The 21,600-nt window shown below is 37.6% G+C and overlaps 1 protein-coding gene across 11 annotated transcripts in view; it reads left to right on the top strand.

The window, feature by feature from the left end:
* Positions 1–21,600, top strand: part of nectin1b (nectin cell adhesion molecule 1b) — a 152,063-nt gene that overhangs the window by 67,853 nt on the left and 62,610 nt on the right. The window contains exon 6 of one of the 11 annotated variants that reach the window (XM_063492396.1): positions 1,774–6,109. The exons of the other annotated variants lie outside the window; for them this stretch is intronic. Coding sequence (XP_063348466.1) covers positions 1,774–2,276 — 503 coding nt within the window. The 3' untranslated portion in view covers positions 2,277–6,109. Of the gene's footprint in view, positions 1–1,773; positions 6,110–21,600 lie in introns of those variants that run through there. 11 annotated transcript variants of the gene reach the window in all.

Raw genomic sequence — 21,600 nt, forward strand, 5'->3', positions numbered from 1 at the left:
CAGGAAGCTCCTTCCTTTGTTTCTCACAGTCTCGTATTCCCTTTTTCCAGGCCTTTCCCACACCATTTGTTTAGTAGATGGTGTAACTGTGTTGTATCCCCCTACCTTTCTGTTGAGGATTCAGTGTTCACCATTGAAGTTAAATGTGCTTCTGCTCTGCCGGTTTACCTAAGCACTACCTGTGCGCCTCAAGGCTTTGATCACATTTCAGATAAAAAGTCTCTCTTGTCTGTGTGCTCTAAGGAGCTTTGCACAGTTTGTAGTTTCAAGTGAAGATGTACACATAAGGGACAGCACTTTCATGTTACTTTTACTGTATGCAGCACCCACATTTGACTCAAAAGTAGTCCTTTTGTTTTGTGTGTTTTTTTTCCTGTATGTACGCTGTGCGCTCTCTAAATGGTGGACTGAACATAGCGCCTCATTTTAGTGATGCTATGGACATGACAGTTGGGAATTTGAATTTTGAATGTCAGTATAGAGTCAACATATTCCTTTGGCTTTTGCAAGGTGAAATCCCAGCCTTCATACTCTAGCATCTTTGTCATTATCTCTCACAGGCCATTACTCATATACGCTCTGTTCTAGATTGGAGAACACCGAGGCTTATGATGATTTTCTCTCTTTTCTCCTCTCTCTGTAGTCAATAATATATATTTTTCATGGAGGCATATGCTATTTTTTGCCGTGTGCTCCTCTGCTTGAATGGAAGAGCTTCGTGTTTATCAGCTCTCTAAGTGCATCATGGCTGTGTATGCTTGGCTGCTGATAATCATCTCTGGCAGTGCTCTTTCATTTCATTACCACGATGCTGGTGATCAAAATGTCTTGTTTTAATTATTTATGCTGGACTGTACTGCAGTATATCGTTGAATATGTTTACTTTGACTTGTAAGTAAAACTTGTTAACTGAAAAGCCATATCAATTATAAACCCATCTCCAAGATGTTAGGATGGTGTTTAAAGTGAGAATAAAAACAGAATGATTTGCAAGTAGCACAATGCCTATGTTCATCAGGAACAGTACAATACCAATGTGCTGGGGACAGGTCTGGACAGCAGATAAGCCAGTAGACTCCTTACAGAGACATGTCTTAAAAAGACAAAAGGAAAAAAAGAAGTAGTGCATGTAGGACCACCTAGCTATCACAATGCCGCATTTTAGACTATGTACTGCTCCACCCTGGTTGCCTTTCTGCTGTTTAACTCAAAGAATAAGATTCTTAAAAATGAGCAGACATTTTCAACATTTGAAATGTTGTATTTGTACCACTTTCAATTGAATATAGGCTTTAAATCACTTGCAAATCATTTCATTCTCTTTTCATTTTACACAGCATCCCAGCTTCTCTGGAAATGGGGTTGTAATTCCTTCACTGTTTGCCTATTAAATTGTTTAATTTTCCTCCGCCTTCTAATCAGAGAAGAAATGATGGTTAATGCATGCTGACAAAGCTTCATTTACTTTAATGTCTTCAGTCATTTTACTCTTTGATGGTGTTGTGTGGTGGACTGGCTGTTTATTTCATTATTTCCGCGTCTAAAACTGCATGTGGCTGTAGCTTACGATATGTCACTAAAGACTACTGTTGGGCTGGGAGGGGGTGTTGTCGTGGGGCCAGGGGTCCTTCCCTTTCCCCTTTGCTTTTCCGTCCTTGTCTCCCTTACTCCATCTTTCCTAAAAAATAAAAAAAAAAATCTGCACCTGCACAAACGCACCTCTTCCCACCAGAGCACTGACACACTCCCTTCCATCTGTGTTTTCCTACCCAGAAATTCCTGTCCCCACCTACGGTGGCACCACACATGTCCCACAGGAGCAACACAATGCAGGTGTCGCCATCGGGGGTGCTGTGGGGGGTGTTGCCCTCTTGGGTCTGGCGGCCATACTGCTCTTCATATTCCTCCGCCGCCGCCAGCGCACCTTCAAGGGAGACTACAGCACCAAGAAACATGTGTTCGGAAATGGGTACAGCAAGGCTGGTGGGCTGCCTACCCACCCCCCCATCCCTAAGAACTTGCAGTACCCGGACGACTCGGACGAAGAGAAGAAACCCGCCCAGATTGGTACCACTGGAGGGTTTGAGGCAGGTGACCGTGATTTCGATGCTGAATCAGACCTGAAGAGGCCCTATTTCACTGTGGATGAAGGAGAGAGCCGAGATTACGATGAGCGGACTCTGGCTTTCCAGTATGAGCCTGAATCTGAAATAGCCGATGATATGATCTCTCAAACCGATGGTTCTGTCATTTCTAAGAAAGAATGGTATGTGTAGTGGCATGCAACAACCAAACCAAACAACCCTTTGTCCCCCACCTCCATTCCACCTCACCCTTCACCTCCATCACGACCCCCACCCTCCCATTTATCAAACAGCACTATCATAGTCCCTCTTTTGGTCACCCTAATATCCCGCCCCCTTTCACATCTGACCCCATCCAACTAATCTCAACTAGAAAATCAAGTGTCTATTTAAAGTGCTAGCAACATCCACTTCTCAGCATTGGTATCAGTACCATCAGGTGAATGGGCAAAGTGTACAAACTAAGGTATGTAGATGGACACACTGTTGCTGACATACAAGGTCGGTGTGGTGATTGGTCGATTAATCCTGGTGTATTCTTCATTTCGTGTATTTTTTCATATTATAAATGTGTTAAATGTATAAAAAGAGACAGCAGGTTGAGGTTTTGCTGAGCACATTTGTGAAAGTCCTACACTGGATGTTCAGTTTGTTTTCTTTTTCTTTTTACATTAGCATTGCAGTTTTGTTATTGTTTTTATAAATGTCTTTTTGTATGATTTTTTTAAGTGACCAGAGAACTGAGAGTTAAGTGTCTAACATAATTACAGGTGGAGTTCTACGTGTGTGTAGTTTTGTGGTCAAATGTTTCAGAGAAATTGGGGGGGGGGGGGAAATGGGATACATACCGTTTCTCAGTGGGGTTAGCGTTACTAATTTTTATATATTCACAGCATTAAAACACATATGTTAATGCTGTTTTCCAAAGGTGTGGCTAGCATTTCTTGACCCCTTGTGTTTATGTGCTCGACTTGTTTCTTTACCGAGAGGAAGTCAGTCTACTGAGCCATATGGACATGGCAGTAACATATAAATATCCAGTATGCTCTATTTTTTTTTTTATTAATTTCAAGCGTTAGTGCCCTTATTGTTGAAGCAGTATAGCCGAAGAGAGAAGGGCTGCAATTGTATCATACAACATAATTTCTACTTTTCAGTGGTGCATCACAGTCATGTCCAAAAGACATTTGGTGAGTTTCACAGGGAAATCTTCAAAAATGCTCTGAAATGTCATGATTGTCATTTGACTTGAACAGTTTGACTTGTGTACACAAATCTTACCACTGTAATGAAATGTCTGTCTTTTGCATTTAGCTGTCACAATTATATTTTTTTTTCCTGACCCTCTTTTTTTTCTTTTCAAATGGATGTCAGTCAAAAGTGTCTGAGGAGTTTTCCTGTAACGACTCTGTCTCTCTTTATAATTGTGACTTTACTGAATAGTTGGCTTACATCAACAGCATTTTCTATGAGGAGTCATCCATGGACACAAAGGACACAAATAGGAGAAACTGATGTTTTCATTTCAGTCTGAAGAGAAAACATGCTAACAAGTAAAGGGAATTTAAAATATGGTGGCCCTTCTGAAGTCACCTGCTGCTTTCATGATGCTTTTGTTCATTTTCTTTTGCTTTTTAAGTGACTTTCCGGAGATTTTAAGGTGATTTTAAAATTATGAAGAGTTGCTTCCTTAATTTTGGCATCTCAGTCTGCTAATGGGGAATCAATGACTCTGTCTGCAGGCTCTCTATATACTATATCTATATATGTTTTTAAAATCACCGCTAACAAGTGCCAGTGGATGCTAGCATAGCTAATGACTTGTTTCTCTCCTCAGCACAGAGGTTCATTACACAATCAGCAAAATGTATTTGCTTCAAAAAAAAAAAGCGCAATGTGAAAAATTGGTTATAATGGAAGCATTGGAGGAAATCTATCAATGTAAACGACATATCTGACTGGCTCTGAACAATATAAATACTGTATTAAGCCTTATTTTATGCATGTTTTGTGTGTGGGAGTGGAAGTGCATATGTTGCTATTTTTTTCCTATCAGTTCCAGTGTGCTTATCCTCATTTGCAGCTCAGAAGACTACACTTTGTCGGTGTTGTCAGTATTGACAGAGGTATGAGTTCCTAGGTACGCAGTACCCAGCAACAATTTTGCAGTTAACACAAAAAAAGTGTAAAGTATATATAAATATATATAGAATAATAAAAATGAAAAAATAACATCTCTGTGAGAGCAGTTCCCTCTGCTCGAGATGTGAATGTTTTACAGTCCACGCTTGTCTACTGTATGTTTTTAGATGAGCATGTTAATCATGAACCTCAAACTATATTGTATTTTCAAAACAAATCAGCATCACAGTATGGGGAATTGTTTTTTTTTTTTAAGTCTGTTAGTCTCAATTTAGTTAGTCAGCCTTATTTTCTAAAGCCTTACTTCTTTTCTGTTAAGTGCATCTAGTATGGAGTGAGTACAAGGTCTGCCACTGAAGGTTTCAGAGGGGGAAGCTCATTGACAGCAGTGGGGTTGCTACTTTCAATATTCTGAAGCAAAATACAGTTTTATAGTCTTTACTTTATTGTTCACCTGCAGGTGGAGTGCTTTGCTGTAACTTTTGAACTTCACAGTTTGCATCACAGCATAATAGACACAAACATATCGAAAGCATCCTTTGTTCATGCATTCAGTGCCTGTCAAAGTTAGGAGGCATGGGGTAGTCTAAACAGTTACTGCTCCACCAATCAAGCTATTCATACCCAGAATACTATCGTGGATATTATTAAACTACAATGCAGACCGCAAACCTGTTAAATATAACAGGTCGCTTGCTTACAGTGAATATTATAGCAGGTATAGAGGAGCTTTAGCAAGGTACAAACAATGTGTGTACACTTGATCTTTAAATCAGCTAATTCTGCACTTTTTCCTCTTAATACTGGAGAGTTGAACACCTGAAGAGATCTAACCTTTGCAACTTGGTTGCACGTCGCTGAATTTTCTGAGCACAACATTTGAAACGCTGGTCCAGTTAAGAGAAATTCAACTTGTACTTACAAACATCACCCCCTTTTAAAGCACAATTTTAAGGTTTCATCTGACATTTAACATCAGTTATGTAACCACTGCCACACTTGCTTGTCAGATATGTTGGCGTGAGAAAGTCTTTTATTTTGGGGTCAACAGTCTGTATAGTTGTATATGTAAACATTGTCTTCATGTCGTTGGGGTTTTATGAGTTTCTATTTTGTAATACTGACTGTAATTTCATTCCATCCTAATCTCTCTTTTTTTGTATGTTTCAGTATGTTTCAACATTCCACTGTAAATAATGTACATAAGGTTGAGATTATAATTGGGATTTATTTCGGGACAGCTGTGTAGGGACCCTGTCATGTAAAATATGCCTATTTTGACCACAAACATACATGGAGACTCGATGATGGATAGATGATGTTGATGCATAGCTTATTTCCAAAGTCCCACCTAATAATGCTCCCCTAGTACATTTTTTTAATATGCCAGTAGTGGCTTCACTGTTGGGGGTAATGCATACAGTGTGTCGATGTAATGTTATTAAAAGAAAGTCAAAAGAGAGAAATTGTCTGTATGCAGCCATGTGAATGTATATTTCTGAGGGTGATACAAATACAAAAAAAAAAATCTATTGTTCAATTGTGATGACCCAGTGAAGTAACTTGTATTTGTTTTCAGCATTAAATGAGTTCAATAGTCAAAAGTGTTCTGTCCCAGTTCACTGATTGGATAGATGTGTGTTATCTGATTGAATATGGTTTATGTCTGCAGCACATTTCTTATCGCTGTGTATTGATTTTGGTAATTGCAGCTTTTTCCCAGTCGGTTCGACCAGTAATTTATCCTTGTCACCTCATGCCGGTGCTTATTTGGACTTTTTTTTTTATTATTATTATTATTTTCTTGTGAGCCTTAAATGTAAGACATGATACGTTTGTTCTGTAAATAAATAAGACTACAAATAAATCAAATTTAACAAACATAGACCTTGTTAGTACAATATTTAACAATTTCAAAAAGCACAAATAGTGTCCAGGCTACAGCGGGACAGTTCTCTTTGTACCTTATCGATCTGTTCACAGTCATCGCTGTAGTTTACTGTATTTTTTTAACCTTATGAGACAAAGATGACAGATTCAAAGCGTTTTTCAAAGCTACAGTTTCCATATGTGAGTTACTTTAGTATAACGTGTGTCTTCATTTTATGTGAAGTTAACACAAGACAGATAAAAGGATACATACAGTATATAATAAGAGTCTTTGATGGTTATAACAGTAGTTTTTGGTATTTTTTCTACTTTAATTGGAGAGCAAAAACTGTCAGGCAGATGTTGATTTTGAGTTCAGTGCTTAATGAAGCTACAGTGATATGATGAGAGAGGCCCAGTGTAGAGGCAGACAGATCTGTCTCAGACTGTGGGACTCAAGTGCAGACATCTGCATCGTGCACATTAAGAACAGCCCAGAGTTTGCAGCTGTTGCCATCCATTTGCTAAAAGAGCCCTTTGTAGCCCAAGGGGCTTTGATGGCACATAGGCTTTTAACATGCATGGCCGTCTAGTTTTTTCTCCTTCTAATAGAGCCAGGAGTGGAATTCTACAGCATATCCTCTATCAAAGTACTTTTTGGATGAAATATGGCTAGATTCCTGTTCTAAAGTATGTTCCTCCTGGGTCATAAATTCAAAAGCGAGTTTGTTAAAGTGTCTTTTACAGTGTGTGATGTCACTCCATTTTACATGGTGTGCAATAAGAGAATACAGATTACTCTAACACATTATGAATGAGAAAATTGAAAAAGAATCTGACCGTGCCTGTCATTATTTATGTATTTCATTTTGTCATTAAATCAAGTTCCAAAATGCTTTATATTCAAATTTGAAGAAATCTTCAGTACTTCAACACAGAGTTTTCATACATTTTTGTGGTGAATCACATACCAATTCGATTTAGATTTTTCTTTAGACGTCTGTTAAATTTTGTAGGCCACAACTGTTCGCTAAATTCTGGTTTTAACCCAACCATCTGTGAGTTGTTGAGCTGCCAACAAGCCAGAAAAATAAATAAATAAATAAAAATATCACTCTTAATGAGTTCAGGAAAGCACACAGACAGCCTACGCCACGAGTCATTAAACTACAGTAATTAAATAGTTAATGATCATAGTGTATATTAATAAGCAATCCTTTGGGATGGCTTCAGGAGGAGAGTTAGTCAATCAGTGAGGTGGCTTTTAGCAGCACTAGTTTGTTCCTTTAAGGCTACTTTGTGCACATATTTGCATACTGAAACAGGGAAAATAATATCTGATTTTGTCTCATTTAGATTTATAATGATTGGACTCAGCTGTGCAAGTCACATTATGAAATATTTGCAATTTTTATGAAAATAAAAACAGATGACCATAACTGTGTCACAGACTGTTACAGTGTCTTAGTTCCACAGTTTATGCATCACTCTTTCTAATACTGCGTTCTTATTTTAAATAAAATGTATTGTTATTTGCACTTGTGCTATCCCAACTTAATGGGTGCACTCTGAACTTATATTGCAGTGATCCATAATGAAATGTATAACTCTGAGGGGCACGTGTGCTCTTATAATAAATATTCTGCAAGTATTTAAACACATTCCCAAAAATGATACCGTCTACCAATATACAGTGTTCAACCTTTAATCAACAATGCCATCTGAGTTTTGTTTTTACATTTACACAAACGGCCTCAGAAGTTAATGTTCTGTAGATGTGTTAAAAGATAAAATACTTCATTTTTGGAAAATGATAAGATAATATGCTGATATTTCAGATCTTACAGCTTTGCTAGTGGCACTCTGAGAATGCACTTATTAATATCAGCTCTGAGTCCTTGTTAACATGTGGAGAATGACATAACCTGCCAACAAAGGTGCCTCTCAAGTAGTAGTGATATTACTTGCAATTGATTTCTGAACACTTTCTGAATAATCGTTTCAACATTCTATCATGATTATATCAGGAATGTAATTTGCAATGCGAAGTTATGGGAAGCCTAAACTTAGATTCAGAATAATTAAATCTTTGTTTAAAGTTGCCTAACAAATAAATATGCAATTTAAATTTGCTAATTTTTAAAATGTAATTAAATAACCCAAGCTACAATGGTGCCAATATACTTGTTTGTTGTTCAGCAGAACAGTGTCTGCTATGTTGACTGATATACTTTGTTTTTTAACTTTGATAAATAAAAGTTGGGCTGATTTTTAACTTCATCAGTGTTGTACTAGAAATCCCTAAAGTTCAAGGATGATAAAGCATAATGCGATTCAGTTGCATATAATTTGTGTGTAAGCAAAATTAAAAACATTAAGTTACTACAAATTGTTTTTTCATTTAGTAGAAGTTGAAATGTTTATCAGTGGGTAAACAATTAGCATTGCTTACCCAGAAAGATCAAGTTCTTCTTAGTACTGTGTACTTGCAATAAATAAGTTGCCCTACCTTAGTAATCTGAAGTAAGCTTTACTTGGTTGTTTTGAGGTTATGAGTTTGCATCATTTTTTTAAGTTCTAAGAACTAATTAGATTTTACAGCATGATCAGAATGTAATAATCACATATAAACTGAAGCACTGGACATAGATTTTGTTTTTCTTATGACGGCACTAAATACAAAAACATGAGCATATTTTATCTGAGAGGACACTAATAACCGTACCAGTCTTCATGGCACTTAATCCAGTATTTTCTTATGTGATGATTGTGTCCAACAGACAGAAAGGAGGACATCCAAAAGCAATGTTCTAAAGATACACACACAATGAACTTTTAGGCAAACACTTTAGAATGTGTTATTACATTCATTCTTGGTCACCTCAGTGTGAGTATGTTCAACTGCTCATCCACTCAAGTCTTTTTTTGCTCTTAGTTTTTCTCACTAGTGCAAATTAACTAGAAATATTTGGAGCTATTGTATGATACACAGTTACAAGGTACAATCAAAAAGTTGCCAGTTAAATAAAATAAAATAAAATACTCAGCAGATTTTCCCTTTTCTGATAGTTTTGCATTTTAGCATTAATGTCTCAAACTGGCTCAACTTCCATGCTGAGGATCATTGGTGGTGATGAGAGCTGTGTCTTTGGCTAAAACCCAGCAGTTTTCAGTAGAAGAGTCCACAGTTTCCAAGCCCATAGATATTGTGCCAAGTTGGGAGCAGGACCAATAGCTTGCTCTTTTTTTCTTTTTTGTTACATTTATGAGGTTGTACACTGTAAACTTGTACCAGTGGGTGCGACTGTCAACACTGTAGCATTCTGAGGTCTCTAGAGGAGAATATTTAGCAGAAACAGACTAAACTGTGATGCTGGCACATGATGAAAAGCTGGACTTTTCTTGCCGCGTCAACACAATCAGCACCTGCCCCACTCACCAGATTTGCCTCCCCGTGAGATCCTCCACTTCCCCAAAATGAAATCAAGGTGAAGAGTCAGAATTTTGATAAAGTGTAAATCCAGTGTGCATCACAGATGCATAAGTACAAGTGGACCGATGGGACATCTGAACGATCTACAAATAGCAGCCACCCAGACATGCAGAAGAACACGATATTAAACGAGAGACAGCCAAAATAAAATTAGGAGGGTTTTTTGTTTTTTAACTGCAGATTTCTGGGATCTTTTAATTACACCTTATACATCTGACATGTGCTGTTACATAATTTTAATAGAAACCTGCCAGGCAATTTACATGGTACATCAATTTATCCCACAATATAATATAAGACCCAGAGGCGCCTCATGCCACCAGGCAAGGCAGGTAACCGTGTCGGCCCCAGGCGAGGAATAACAAACGTTAAACTGCAGCAGTGGCAATACGCAAAGTTTGACGTGAAAGTCAGAGAGACCTTCCCAAGGGGGATCCACCTAACTCCTCTCACTCCCACTGCAAGTGGTGTTTATGATTCTGTTTAAACAAACCAAATGACTGACTGTCAATCAATGAAAATGAAGAAGAGTTGTCCTTCTGCGAAAGAAAAAAGAAGGAAAGAGCAAGATGGTGGTGAGTCGAGCAGAATTTAATAATGATTAAATATAGTTATTATGAAAATAACTAAATGCTACTAGAATGTAATGTAACCATCATCACATTATTTCCTTTGTTTACATTGATATTTTACATTAGTTAAGTTAGCTGCCAGAGCAGCCTGGTGTGGCCATGATCACATAATATGTCATGTTCTGTTTTTTGGCATTTCAGCCCAGTCAAGAAAAAAAATCTCTTAGTTGATATTATTATAAAGCTATAAGACACTGGCGTGGTCTAAATAGACTTTGCTATGCTTTTATTTTAGAGGAAGGAGGTGAAGGATTTTGTTTGTTTGTTTGTTTTTCACAATTAGATCTCTCATTTTTTGTAGCCTACACAGTATAGTATGCCTAGTAGTATGCATCAGTTACAACATAATAAATATAATGCAGGCAAATACAGCTATTATTAAATAAACATTTTTCTAATGTCAGTTAAATTTGGATGTCTCCAGTAGCTCTTTTTTTGAGTGTGTCCATTTAAGTGGAATAGCGTTTTTGGCAGGCCCATTACTGTCATCATATGATACACTATTTTCAGCTTTTAACCAGTTATTTATAACAAAATGTCAGATTGATTTTCATGCCAAAAACAACTACAGCTCCATGAGAAAAATCAGCAGATACCACTGGTATTTTCTCCATCCCTTGTGGTATTTTCATTGGTCATATGATAAAAAGTGTCCTAAGATGACTTGCGTCATCCCGTACTCCATTTCTGCATTTTGACTCTCAGTTCCCTGTTTATGTCTCCTCAGATTTCATCTCTCAGGCAACAAGTGGTGCGACCAAAGTTGACATATGTTTCCCTTGGAGCTCTATCCAATGCGAAGGCACAAAATTTGGAGACATAAACCTGCCATGACCAAACTGGGAAAATGAACTATGAGAGAGGCACATTCAAATCTCACGCCGTTCTTTCCATTCCCCAGATCCGCTCTTAACAATGAGCTGTTTTGTGCTGCACTGCTGCAGCTGACTGTATGTTCACACTAAAACAAGCACTATTGTAAATGACTATTGTTTCTAAAACACTAACACTGACACCTGGCTCAGTGTTCCTGTCATGTTTAGAGCTGATATGGTGTTTGCCATCCATTTAGGTCTTTCTCAATGCCTCTGTTTGTGTTTACAAAAAAATATATATTGTTTATGAATATATAAACATGGAGTGAGGCTGCTGCTCAAAATAAGCAGTGAAGTGATTCATCTTTGTTGATCCTTCCATTGTTTGTTGTTATGTTATCTTTTGGCTTTTTTTCTGTTTCATGGTGCGCATCACTGTCCTTGCGAACCTCTAGTTTCTTGTGAAATGTTTACACTACCTCGTGCCTCCTTTAATGCAAATGAAGTCTTGAACTGTATCCTGTCAACTCAGAGGGAAGCATTTCCACTGGAGAACATAAATCCTGCCATTGCAGCTCACAAGCTGGACTGACCAGCCGCTGGACTCGTTCAGAAACAATGACATCATTCTTCCCCCACCTCCTCCTCAGCCAAAGGCACCGCTGCTGGGACTTAACTCAGGTCCCATTGGTGTTTTAGCTCCAGGTTCTCCACTGGGATGCACCATCCCTGGAAACTTAAAATAAGAGTGCAAGCAGCTTTAAACCTTTCAGTCCTGAAAAATGAATCAAAGGCTGCTAAAACAAAGCTCCTCGGATTATAATCCAGTGGGAATCGTAACCGCCAGCACATATTGCCCTCTGTAACCTGACACAAATTACTGACTTCAAAACCACAGGCAGCTCTACATTTCAACAAAGCCACCTCATCTTGTATTTAGTGTAACCAAACATTCACTGTTTTCACAGAAGATCTCTACAAAAGTGAAACTATGAAAATACTAGATTCCACTAGAAATGGTTCCACAATAAAGGTTAAGTTTTCATCAAAAAGCATTTAGCAAATGTTTGAGTGTGTTTTTCAAAATAATAAAAAATATCCATGAGAAATGAACAGCACACATTCGTATTTCATCAGTTTTGTGCTAAAGAGCTGGTCGATGCGTTGGGCTTCTCCCGTGGAGCTTTCGACCACATCAAAACAGTGAAATAAGTCACAAATTACAAAAGTAAATCATGCAAGACATGATTGATCATCTATAAATAGAAAGGAATAACAACCAAAAATGATGTGTTCCCAAATGAAGCATTTATGTTGTATTTCAATGAATAACACGCCATTATTTATTTCTTTTATTTGTTTGCGGTCTCTCTCAGAGGTCAAGAGTTTTGCAATCATACAGTGGAATTGTTACTGCACTGTCAAATGTAATTTCCATTGTGCGGAATGTTTTCTGATATTGTTTGCAAAGTTTTGTTTTTGTTTGGTAGAACATGTTTCACATATAATCTGATCAATTAAGCATGCAGTTTACACCCCACTGATGGACAGAACAAGTAAATTCTATTTCCAGAAAATGTGAAATGATAATGAATTGGCAATTATTTGGATTAACCCAGGATCAGTCTGCTGAAATTATTATTGCCTATTATTTTGTAAATGAGATGGCTCATAACAAACTGCTTGGATCCTATGAATACATTTGTTGGCACCTTGAGGGATGTCTGCACTAGCTACTGGAGACACACACACACACCAGCCCTGCTTTGACACCCTCCCATTTTCAGAGCCAGTCATGGCGTGAGCAGCTCTGCTATCCAGCTGCGCATTAGCGTTCTCCAATTAAACTCAGCCATCCCAGAGCAGAACGAAAGGCCTAAACCCTCTGGTGAGAAAAGTGCTGACAACCCTCATCTACAAAGTCCTGCTGGGAATACTTTGTCCCTGTGACCATTTACCCAGTGTCATAGAAGTGGCATGTGTGAGTGTCTGTGTGTGGGTTTAGGAGAGCCAGAGAGGAAGTTCGTGTGCATACCCTTCATCCCTTTGTTGACCCGTGCTTTTTTCTGCGCTCAGCCTGAGTGACTTTAGACACACAATAACAAATTAAAGTTTGTGCGCATGACCACTAATTCTTGATTTAGTGAGAAAATATGTCCTATTTCCTGTGCTTTTGAAGTTGGACTGATCAATATTTTTATTTTTTATTTTTGCATGCAAGTCTTGTCAAGAGCTTAAATTTAAAAAAAGAAAAGAAAAAAGTTTAAATATAAATCCCTGGAGGAACTGAACGACTAGCATCCTCCTTAAAAGATGGGGCGTGGCAGCAGAAACAGAGAGCTAGATTATACACTTGAGGCCAGTGAATATAGGCACAATCATCCCCAGTTATACTGAAGTACAAGTCCAGAACGTTCCTTCATCGGTGATGCCAACAAAGGATGATTTTTGGTCTTAATTTTGTATGAAAACAAACAAACACAAAAAACATTTTTGTTTTTTTTACTTTTTAATTTTTTCTTAATTATGTTTTTGGATAAAATTCTACATAATTTACCATGCAGATTATTTAATTACACAGATGGATTTCTGATTAAATGCACTATTTGCAATTATTATTATTAAAAATCAATGTAGCTTGATATACCTTACCCCCTCTTTTTTTTTTTTTACCACCGGCCCAGTGGCAGGCTCATTTTATTAGCACTATTTAAATGACTAATGCTAAAGAGACAAAATTCTAATGGTTTTGGAAAGAAGAGATGATGAGCTTTATGAGGATACTGGCATATCGCAGTAGCACAAAGCATTCACAAGGTACTGCACGCTGAACACAGACAGAAAAATTAGCTCTGTTAGATTCTACCATGTAAAATTTAAGCGGGTATCAAAAAATGATGGTATCATTTTATCATCATACCATTCCACTTACCGTAACCATTTTAGGCTAAAGAGAAAATTAAAATGGTTTCATAAAGATGAAAATTATTTTGTAATTTTACAGCCAAAATTGCAAAATATCTCCAGGCATGCTGTGTGATACTTGGGTAATAAAGGGTACATTTGCCATTATTATTAGTTAAAAACTCTAATTTTTATAGCTAACATCAAGAAATCATACATATCCCCATGCTGTTGAAACTAGGGCACTGTATTATTTTTCCAATACCAGTATTTTCTCTTCAGCAGCAGAGCTGACAGGTCTTGCCGCATTCGACTTTGACATGTATCTATGAAAATTATCCTCCTGTTAAATCCAGTTCTTAGCCAGTGTCCTTGGTGATCATCAAGCATGAATCTGCTGCTCTTGCTGGGAAAGAAAATGAATCACAGGATGAGTCAAATTTCTCTCAGCATCATTATGTCAGTTGAAATTAAAATTTCTCTGTCTCCCAGACATTAGACATGCCATGAAATGAACCTTCACCTGTTAAAAACCACTGAACCCACTGACTGTAGGGAGAGCTCTATAGTCAACATTCGGAATGATTCATCAACCCGGTTACCACAGAGTTTCAGCATCTGACAAATGGGACAAATGGGGTAAATTAAGAACCCAGTGTCTCTCACCCCCACCCTCTCTTCCCTGACTATTGACTCTCACAGCTTTATCAGTGTACATTAGTGTCAGTGCCAGTCTACATTTAGACTAACTGTGCCAGAGGAGGCAGGCCATCAGCACATACAGCCATGTCTGTCGTCATGCAGAGCCAATGACCCTTTGTCAGAAACAATCCTCATCAGTAGAGCTATCAAGCCAAGGCTGCACTGTCCAGTGTTTGAGCTCTGAGACTGTTCTCCAATTGTGAGAAAACAAATCTTGAGGTTAGTATACAGTTTTAAACCACAAAACTGCACAAGTTAGGAGTTTTATGTCTAAATGCGCCAGCTTCGTCAGCACAATTCACAGAACTGTGCCCCCGGCATGAAGTTGGTACAAAATTGACCGATGTCCAAATTGAACTTGGTGTTCGGGGAGAAACATTCTCCAACAACAAGGAAGAAAATTAATCATAACTAAAAAACATAATTAACAGCAGAAAATGGAAAAAAACTGAAGCCATCAGTGCTTGATGTCTCGCCTCAGTTTTCTTGCTTTTACTTTTGGTGTTCTTTATTGTACAGCAGCACGCAATTCTGTGTGCACTTCACACAATATCTCACTTTTGATGTTTGCAAAACTCAAATTCTTACCTCTGGGTGACAATGTTCCTGCTGCAGCCTAAAGCTCCACAAAATGTGGAGTGTGCCAATTAAAATGTAGATGTGATTAGTTGTTAAAAGAGCAGCAGTTTTTAGAATAGATTTTTTTTCTCCTTTTTACTGCTAAAAAGAGACAGGCACAGTAAGATGTGAAGGCAGTGGAGAAAAAGAAGCTGTGGGATCTGATTGCATGCCAGCAGGGACATAAGCAGGTAGCTGCAGCACAGACTGACTTAACCACTCAATTATCTTTAGGCACCAGAGGTCATCAGAGAATATTTAATGGAGTCCAAAGTTCTACATCCTACACTGCTTTGCGTCTCCATGAATCTGTAGCTGAGGATTTGTGGGCCTTGACCCCTAAACTGTGATCTTTGAAGGCTCTAAATTACTGCTAACGAAAATAAGTCCCCTAATCTGCCACAAATACCCATGTGGAGCCAGCCATTGATTAGATTACAGTGCTATTTGCAACTTCATCTTTAAGAAGCTGATCCATGCAAAAATGCAAACAAACTAACTGATCCTAAAGCAGAGCCAGTCACAACAAATTGCTCTGATGTTTAGTGGCCAGTTGCCATGACGAGTCACAACCAGTCAGTTGCCTCAGGAGAATTGGCTTTCTTCAGCAGCACGTTTCAATACCCAAACCTGAGGTCAGTCACTGAGTCCACATTAGTAAAGCTGAAATTTCTTTCTTTTGTCAGTTTGTCTATGGTATTTTATTTCCTGAGAAGGGCTGGATCTAAAAGGCGAGCTAAAAGTTTGATTTCTGCTTAAATCGTCATACCGATCATCATCCCACCTAAAATTTAACATTATGTTTCATCAGAAAGGTGGAGAAGATGTCAGAAGTACAACCAACTGTTTGAAATATATACATTTTTTTTAACCTTGTGTACAGTCTCCCACAAGCTTCATCATTCATGTTGCATTGAGTTTTGCTACTGTAGGCTATAAGAACGCAGTTTGATTAAGGGAACAAATTATTTTCAGCAACATTAATAATCACCAGGCATATGCTGCACTTATAAATTTATGTTTTCCTTACGATTTCTGATTGATGAGCCCTGAGATTTTAACTTATTTTTTGAGCTTTAATTTGCTAATCAAAGTTAGAAATGTATTACCATAATTTATTCACACAATGACTGATGACATGTTTATTTATATCTGTCTCTCCCTGAATTTGATGAAGGCATACAAGCTGATAATCATTCGGGCCTTTTTTCTAAAGAGCTTTGTCATTTTGTTTTGCTTCGAAGCTGGGAGAAGCTGTGGCCTTCAAAGACATTTCTGATTAATTTGACTACTTGTTGATCTTTATTCATTACTTGGAACGCGCATATTGCGGTGTTTGCTTTGCATTAGCCGCCCTCTGTGTACTCAGTCGTCAAATCACTTTTATTGCCCTTGCACTTTGCCAAAGTGAACATTTTTAGACAGTCGAAATGCTTACGATTTGAACTTGTTCCCATAAAGTCAGCCAATTTAACACTTTGATTCGTTTATCTATCACTTACTAAGAAATATATTTTTTTCTTCCCACCACTTTTATTGCTTTCATCTGTGATTTGATACAAATAAAATTCAGCTGCCTGGATTATTACATACAGTAATTTCTTGGTACACTAATGCTTGAGAATGCTTCATGCTGTCTCTGACACATCCATCCTGAGGCCCTTAAATCTGTCTCTGAAAGCAGGACAAAAAGCAATGGATGACTCACTCTGCATGTGCAGGTATTGACAGAAGGACTTCCTGCCATGAGGCATCTTGTTAAAGGGAAATGTGATACAGTAGTGTTGATTTAACAGGTCTTCCTTCTTCTAATGAATAGCCTTATGAGATAAAAGCTTCCTGTTTGAAGATAAGGTATTCAGCAACAACAAGTGGATGCATGGCTGATTGTCACGAGTACCTTGGTATTATGTGTCTCTTTGACAGGAAAATGCACAAGAAAACAAAACTCCACTTTAAACCTCAAATTAAACAGCACCAGCACAAAGTCTAAAACATTCAGGGGGGATCAGTTTTCTTCATTTTAATGCCAACCATGTCACATCGAATTTATTTGTCTGGACTTTTTAAAAACCCTTTTCTAGAATAAAAAAATATTTTTTGGAAAACAAGAAAGTGTTGAGTGCACTCTTACTGTAAATAAAAAGTGGTTTTGTCCTTCACCCTATTTAAAAAGGGGTCTGAGCGTACACAGCATATGGCTGTGTATTTTCTTACATTTCAGTGACAGAGCTGAAAGATGTTTTCTTGTGAGTGGCCCTGCGGTTGCAAAGTGGAGCACTACATGTGCTGGTGACAGTGGAAAAAAATAATCTGAAGTACAGCCCCAACAGACCACATCTATCAGCTGGCTGCAGTGTGTGAGAAGTATATTGAAACACCCTTTGTGGCTTTGATTTTCTTTTCTTTTCATATGTCAGCTCAGGGGTAGCCACCCCGAGACTGTGTGCTGATAGTCGTTTATCTGTTCTTAGAAATCTAAGCAGAATGATGTTATATGGTTATAGGAACAACAATCAAAAACCTCTACTTCAAATATCCTCTAGCAACTAAGGTTAATCTAAACATGATACAGGAGATAGTTGTTACCACTGCCTTGTCTATATGGTGGTACTTTTAAAATGTATTCCACTACAGATTACAGAATACAGGCCCCAAAATGTATTTTGTAACGTATTCCGTTAAGTTACTCACTGTGAGTAAAGTATTTTAAATACTTTGGATTGCTTGATATATTGTCGTGCTTTTTACAACTACATGAATGTACTATTGCTGTGTGATTTATTACTATTACTTAAGTCTATTTGCCATACCAATACCAACTAGATGGTTAAATCTTAATATAAAATGAGTAACAGTAGGGTGGACATAAGGTAAGGCTGCACTTTTTGCATTGATCTCGTATAGAAAACTTCTGTATCAGTAATATGTTTTCTTTCTGTCTGCTTTCAGAACTGCACATGATTATTTGCAGCTAGCAGCTTGCAATGCAGCCTTCATTAATAGTAATAAATCACACAGCAACACTACACTGAAGATACTAAAGTGGCACGTAACCCAGGTAGCTACCACAACTAAAACAAGGTAGTTGCAGTAGGCTAACATTAGTTTTTAAAAAAGAACTTACTTCCAGATGTTTCTTTAGGTTGGAGGTGGAGTCTTTTGATGCTGAGAGCAGCTTGGTTGCTGGCAAACAGAGTTTGCATTGCACAGTCAGATTTCACCCATCTCTTTCTTCTTTAAATGTGAAGTGGTGTCGGAATTTCCAAGTAAGAAATGCATTCCTGCCGTGCACTGCTGGCTCTGTTGTGCTGGCTCCGGGTCCATTGTGTAACTGACGCCACCAACATTAAGAGGACGCTTACATTAGAGCCTCTTATCTCGTGTTTTGTTTGCATTTCTGGCAATGCATAGAATTACCAAAATTAGAGAGGGGATAGCCAAACATATGAAACAGGAAATGTCGTGTAATTTTATTTCAACAAAGTAACTGTATTCTAATTATCACGTATTTAAGTGGTAACTGTAACAGAACCAGTACATGTACTCCGTTACTCCCCAACAATGATGTTAAACAGGAACCTACAGCAAGGAGGTAGTTAGCATGGCTCAGTTAAAGACAAGAAATTAGTGAAACTGTCCACACATGACACAAAACACCACTATCTAAAAAACATTATATATTTAAAAAAAAAAAAAAAAAACTGTTAAAAGTGTTCATACATACTCTCTTGTGCTGTTGTTGTTTTAGCCTGAAAGAAGGCATTGAGAGTTCAAGCTTCTGTGTGCACACATGTACATCAGAGTTTTATTTTTTCCTCATCTGACCCCATAGACTCTGAATTGTTATGAAGTCGAAGAAACAACACTCACATTTCTACCTGCAGGGTATGTTTAACACTTATCAAACCTCTGTAGACTTAAACTTGAAAACAAGCTGAGTTTTGACTTTTTTCTAAATGAAATATTGGTTTTTACTCTTTTATTTCAAAAGAATCGTAAAAACAACCCTATTTTCATCCAACTGAAAAAAAAATCAAATAAGTGTATTTTCTTATAAGGTGAACAATATCTTCAAACCTGTTACGTATTAGATTGCTGAGGAAAGGAGATCTACTCAATCCGTGACCTCACTAATATAGTGTACATACAGTATTGGATGAACGTGAAAGCAGTGATAGAAACCCTAGATGGCAGCTCCCTGCAATTAGATAAAAATGGTGGAGTTTAATAAACTTTATTCATCCCCACAGTCACAAAACCAACAAATATGATACAGTATACAATGCCATACACGCTATTCACAGATAATGATACATAAAAACTGTATCTGCCAGTTCAATAGTAAACATGCTGCTGTGGGATGTTGGAAATGGACTTCAGGTTAATGTATTGTTGTTAAATGGAGTTTCAGCACTTGGGAGTGATACTGTATCACAATACACAAGGTAATTATTATTACTATTATTATTGTTGCAGGTTGAATAGCTGAATCGAGTAAATGCTGCTGCCATACATGTTGCTGTGGTGTAGCAGAGGCCGTATTAGTTCTTTCTTTATATTGAAGGACAAATTTCAACTACAGCACTGTTGCTGACAGACAAGAAGAAATTGCAGTTTCCATTTAGTGCAGTAGATTGAAGTTTGGTCCATATTGTGTTTGGACAATGATGCAATTTTTTAAAATAATTTTGCCTTTGTACCCCACCACGGCAGATTTAAAATCAAACAGTTAAAATTTGATTTGAAGTTCAGAGTTTCATCATTAATTCAAAGGATTTAATTAAAGCATTGTATTAGCTGTTTGGGAATTACAGTCACTTCTATGCACAGTCCCCAATTTTCAGAGGCTCAAAACTAAATGGATAAACTAGCATAATTTCAACTTTTTCATACTTGGATGAAAATACTTTCCAGTTAATGAATGCAACGTCTAAAATCCATGGTTCCATGTTACCAAGTGCTATGTTACCTCTTGAGAGCTTCACCTTCAGCTACTGCTTGTTTGTGGATCTTTCTGCCGTCAGTTTTGTCTTCAGTAACTAAAAAGTGTGCTCTTTTCCTTTGAGATCATGACTAGCTTGGCCATTAAAAATATCCAATTTATTTGCCTTTAGAAATCTTTCAGTTGCCTTTGCAGTATGTTTTTAGTCATTATCTATTTGCTCTGTAAAGCGCTATCCTGTCCAATCAGTTTTGCAGCATCTGAGCAGAAAGTAGAGCAGCGTACGCTTCAGAATTCATCCTTATGTTACTTCTATCAGCAGTCGCATCATCAATAAACGCTAGAGACCTGGTTCTACTGACAGCCATGCATGCACATGCCAAAAGACAGCTTCCACCAAGCTTGATGATGATATGAGACCTACTATCTCTTTCCATCATTTTGGTACAAGTTCATCTTGTTTTCACCTATCCAAACTATTATCAGTATTAATATTATTGTTATCAGTATGAATGTACAGCTTGTTGTAAATGTTTTGCATTTACATCAATTGCTTTTTTTTCTTCAACAATGATACCCTCTCTCCTTGAGAGTGTTCTTGGCTTGGCAAAACGTTGCAAAGGGCTTTTTCTACCAGAAAAAGAATTCTAGTCCTGGGGTCTTCCAGGCCTTTTGGTGCTGATGAGCTCGCCCGTGGATTCAGTTAATTTAAGACTTTTTTTTAAAGCTCTTGAATTAAAGATCAGTGTCTGTAATTCAATCAAATCTTCACTGTTGGATGTAAAATATGATACGCTGTGGTTCCAATGAAAATCTACAATAATACTTTCACTGTCCAGAAACTTATGGACTAACTATACATTCTCACTCTGTTGCTGAGCTCTGCCACTTTTCCACAATTCTTCAGTAATTTTTTTTCTCATGCATCTAGCATGTTTGTAATTGTTGTATCAATGAGATACTAGTCCAGTCTTTGCAAATTTCAGGAAAAAAAGTCAAGAGGATATTTATTATATGTTGTATAGCATGCCTGTGTAGATCAGTGGCCCTTTCCTTTCAAGAACAACTCCCCGGAAAGGTGAAAGTGATTCCTTTGTGGAGCAGTTTACAGGAAAACAATGGTACCAATGTGTTTCTGAAAGTGTTAGGATAACATTAAAACTCCATGGTACTGAATGGTATGCAAAATCATGCATTCTATACACAGCCAGTACTTGTTGGCTCAATCAGTGCATTATTGTTGTTTCTTTCTTCATGGGATTTGCTGTTATGCTTAAAAAAGTTAAAGAGTGTGAAATATCACACTGTAAAATATCAGGGTAATGGATGTCAAATAGGTTTTAGTTACATCACAACTGTAGCCCGATTCCTTTAAAACGCGTCTTTTGGTTTCTGG

This window comes from Pelmatolapia mariae, linkage group LG14 (assembly GCF_036321145.2).
Source record: "Pelmatolapia mariae isolate MD_Pm_ZW linkage group LG14, Pm_UMD_F_2, whole genome shotgun sequence".
In the NCBI taxonomy this organism is placed as follows: Eukaryota; Metazoa; Chordata; class Actinopteri; order Cichliformes; family Cichlidae; genus Pelmatolapia; species Pelmatolapia mariae.